The 1,327-nt window shown below is 51.5% G+C and overlaps 1 protein-coding gene across 1 annotated transcript in view; it reads right to left on the bottom strand.

The window, feature by feature from the left end:
* Positions 1 to 74: 74 nt before the first annotated feature.
* The window catches only part of LOC106147434 (kallikrein-4-like), a 35,765-nt gene continuing 34,512 nt past the window's right edge, over positions 75 to 1,327 (bottom strand). Inside the window, exons 6-7 of the mRNA XM_013508938.1 lie at positions 1,104 to 1,237; positions 75 to 227 (exon numbers count right to left, since the gene is read on the bottom strand). Coding sequence (XP_013364392.1) covers positions 75 to 227; positions 1,104 to 1,237 — 287 coding nt within the window. The remainder of the gene's footprint in view (positions 228 to 1,103; positions 1,238 to 1,327) is intronic.

Below are 1,327 nucleotides of genomic sequence, written 5' to 3'. Positions count from 1 at the left end.
TGTTTATGACAGGTGGAGAGTAAAGACAGATTTGGAAGGTGGTGTTGGCTACTCGGTCCCAACATCATCTGTGGTTATCTGGTCCGGATGACTTCACGTATCCATTCTTTAAATTTGCATAGGTTGGTGTAGAAGCCTGGAAATCCAGGTATGCCACATGGATCGCTTCCCCAGGACACAAGGCCCTGCAGGAGCCCATTGCAGATCAAAGGGCCTCCAGAGTCAAACTGTTGAGGGAAGAGAAGAGCAAGTTAGGGTGGGTAGAGGGGAGGATGGGGGGAGACACACATGGGAAACCAGAAGCACAAAGAGGCAAAGGCAGCAAAAGAGAGCAGGGCAGAAATATGCACTGCAGGAGTGAGAGGTGGAGACACAAGCAGGGGAGACAGAGCCAGCAGGCCCCAGAGACTCATGGGATACAGGAGGAAGAGGTGATGGGGAGACAAATTGCAACCCTGGTGAGATCCCAAGACAGTGAAAACACAGAGGCACAAGGGCCAGTATGGAGGGATCTGCCATGAAAAAGCCAAGCACTCAAAATTGCTTGAAGGCAGGAAGGGACAGTCCTGCCTCTCAAACACTAACTTTCCCTCCTAGGCATTAGCAATTTCCTGTGAGGAACTCCACCCACGCCTGCATCTCCTTTTCCAGCCATGGCTGAGTTTGAATTGGAGGGTGAGACTGGTTCGGCACGCGGGGATTCGGGAGTCATTGGAGTTGAGGATGGAATTGTGCTTGGCAGTGGGGCTCGGGATCCTGAATGCAGTCATCCAGTCTGTTCTTACAGCTGTGTTCCTTCTCCCCGGACCCTCCTAGTGTCCCTCCCAGGCATCTCTGCATCCCTCCTCTCAACATCATGACTCTGCGTCTCTCTGCAGGTTGCTTACTTCTCCCTGGCTCTTCTTGCCTGTCTCCCTGGCTACTTTACCCTGTGTCTACTTGTTTCCTCCTCACCCTTCCAGTTCCTTCTCTCTCTTTCTCCTTGCACCTGTGTCTCCCCATGGCCCTCTGAGTCTCTCTGATTCCTGCATGACCTTGTGCCCTTTGTGGGTTTTAAACCCCTGCTCCATGCTAAACCCCTGCCAACCCTCCCAGCCTCTTACTTGACAAGCATCCTTGCTGCCTTCACCAACAGTACAGAATATACTCTCGTGGTAGTGTGTGTCAAGCACCAATCTGCAATAATTATCCGAAAGCACTGGAATAACTGCACAGTGCAGATCCAAAGGGAAGTATCCTAAAGGAAAGGACACAGGATCAGAAACACTCCTGTGCAGAGACACCACAGGGATCAGTGAATCCACAGACTGGAAAAACAAAACTCACC

The sequence above is a fragment of the Chinchilla lanigera genome, unplaced genomic scaffold (assembly GCF_000276665.1).
Source record: "Chinchilla lanigera isolate Chin_1 unplaced genomic scaffold, ChiLan1.0 scaffold00158, whole genome shotgun sequence".
NCBI classification, from domain to species: Eukaryota; Metazoa; Chordata; class Mammalia; order Rodentia; family Chinchillidae; genus Chinchilla; species Chinchilla lanigera.
The sequence above is the reverse complement of the archived record's forward strand: the minus strand, read 5'-3'. Positions and strand labels throughout refer to the sequence as shown.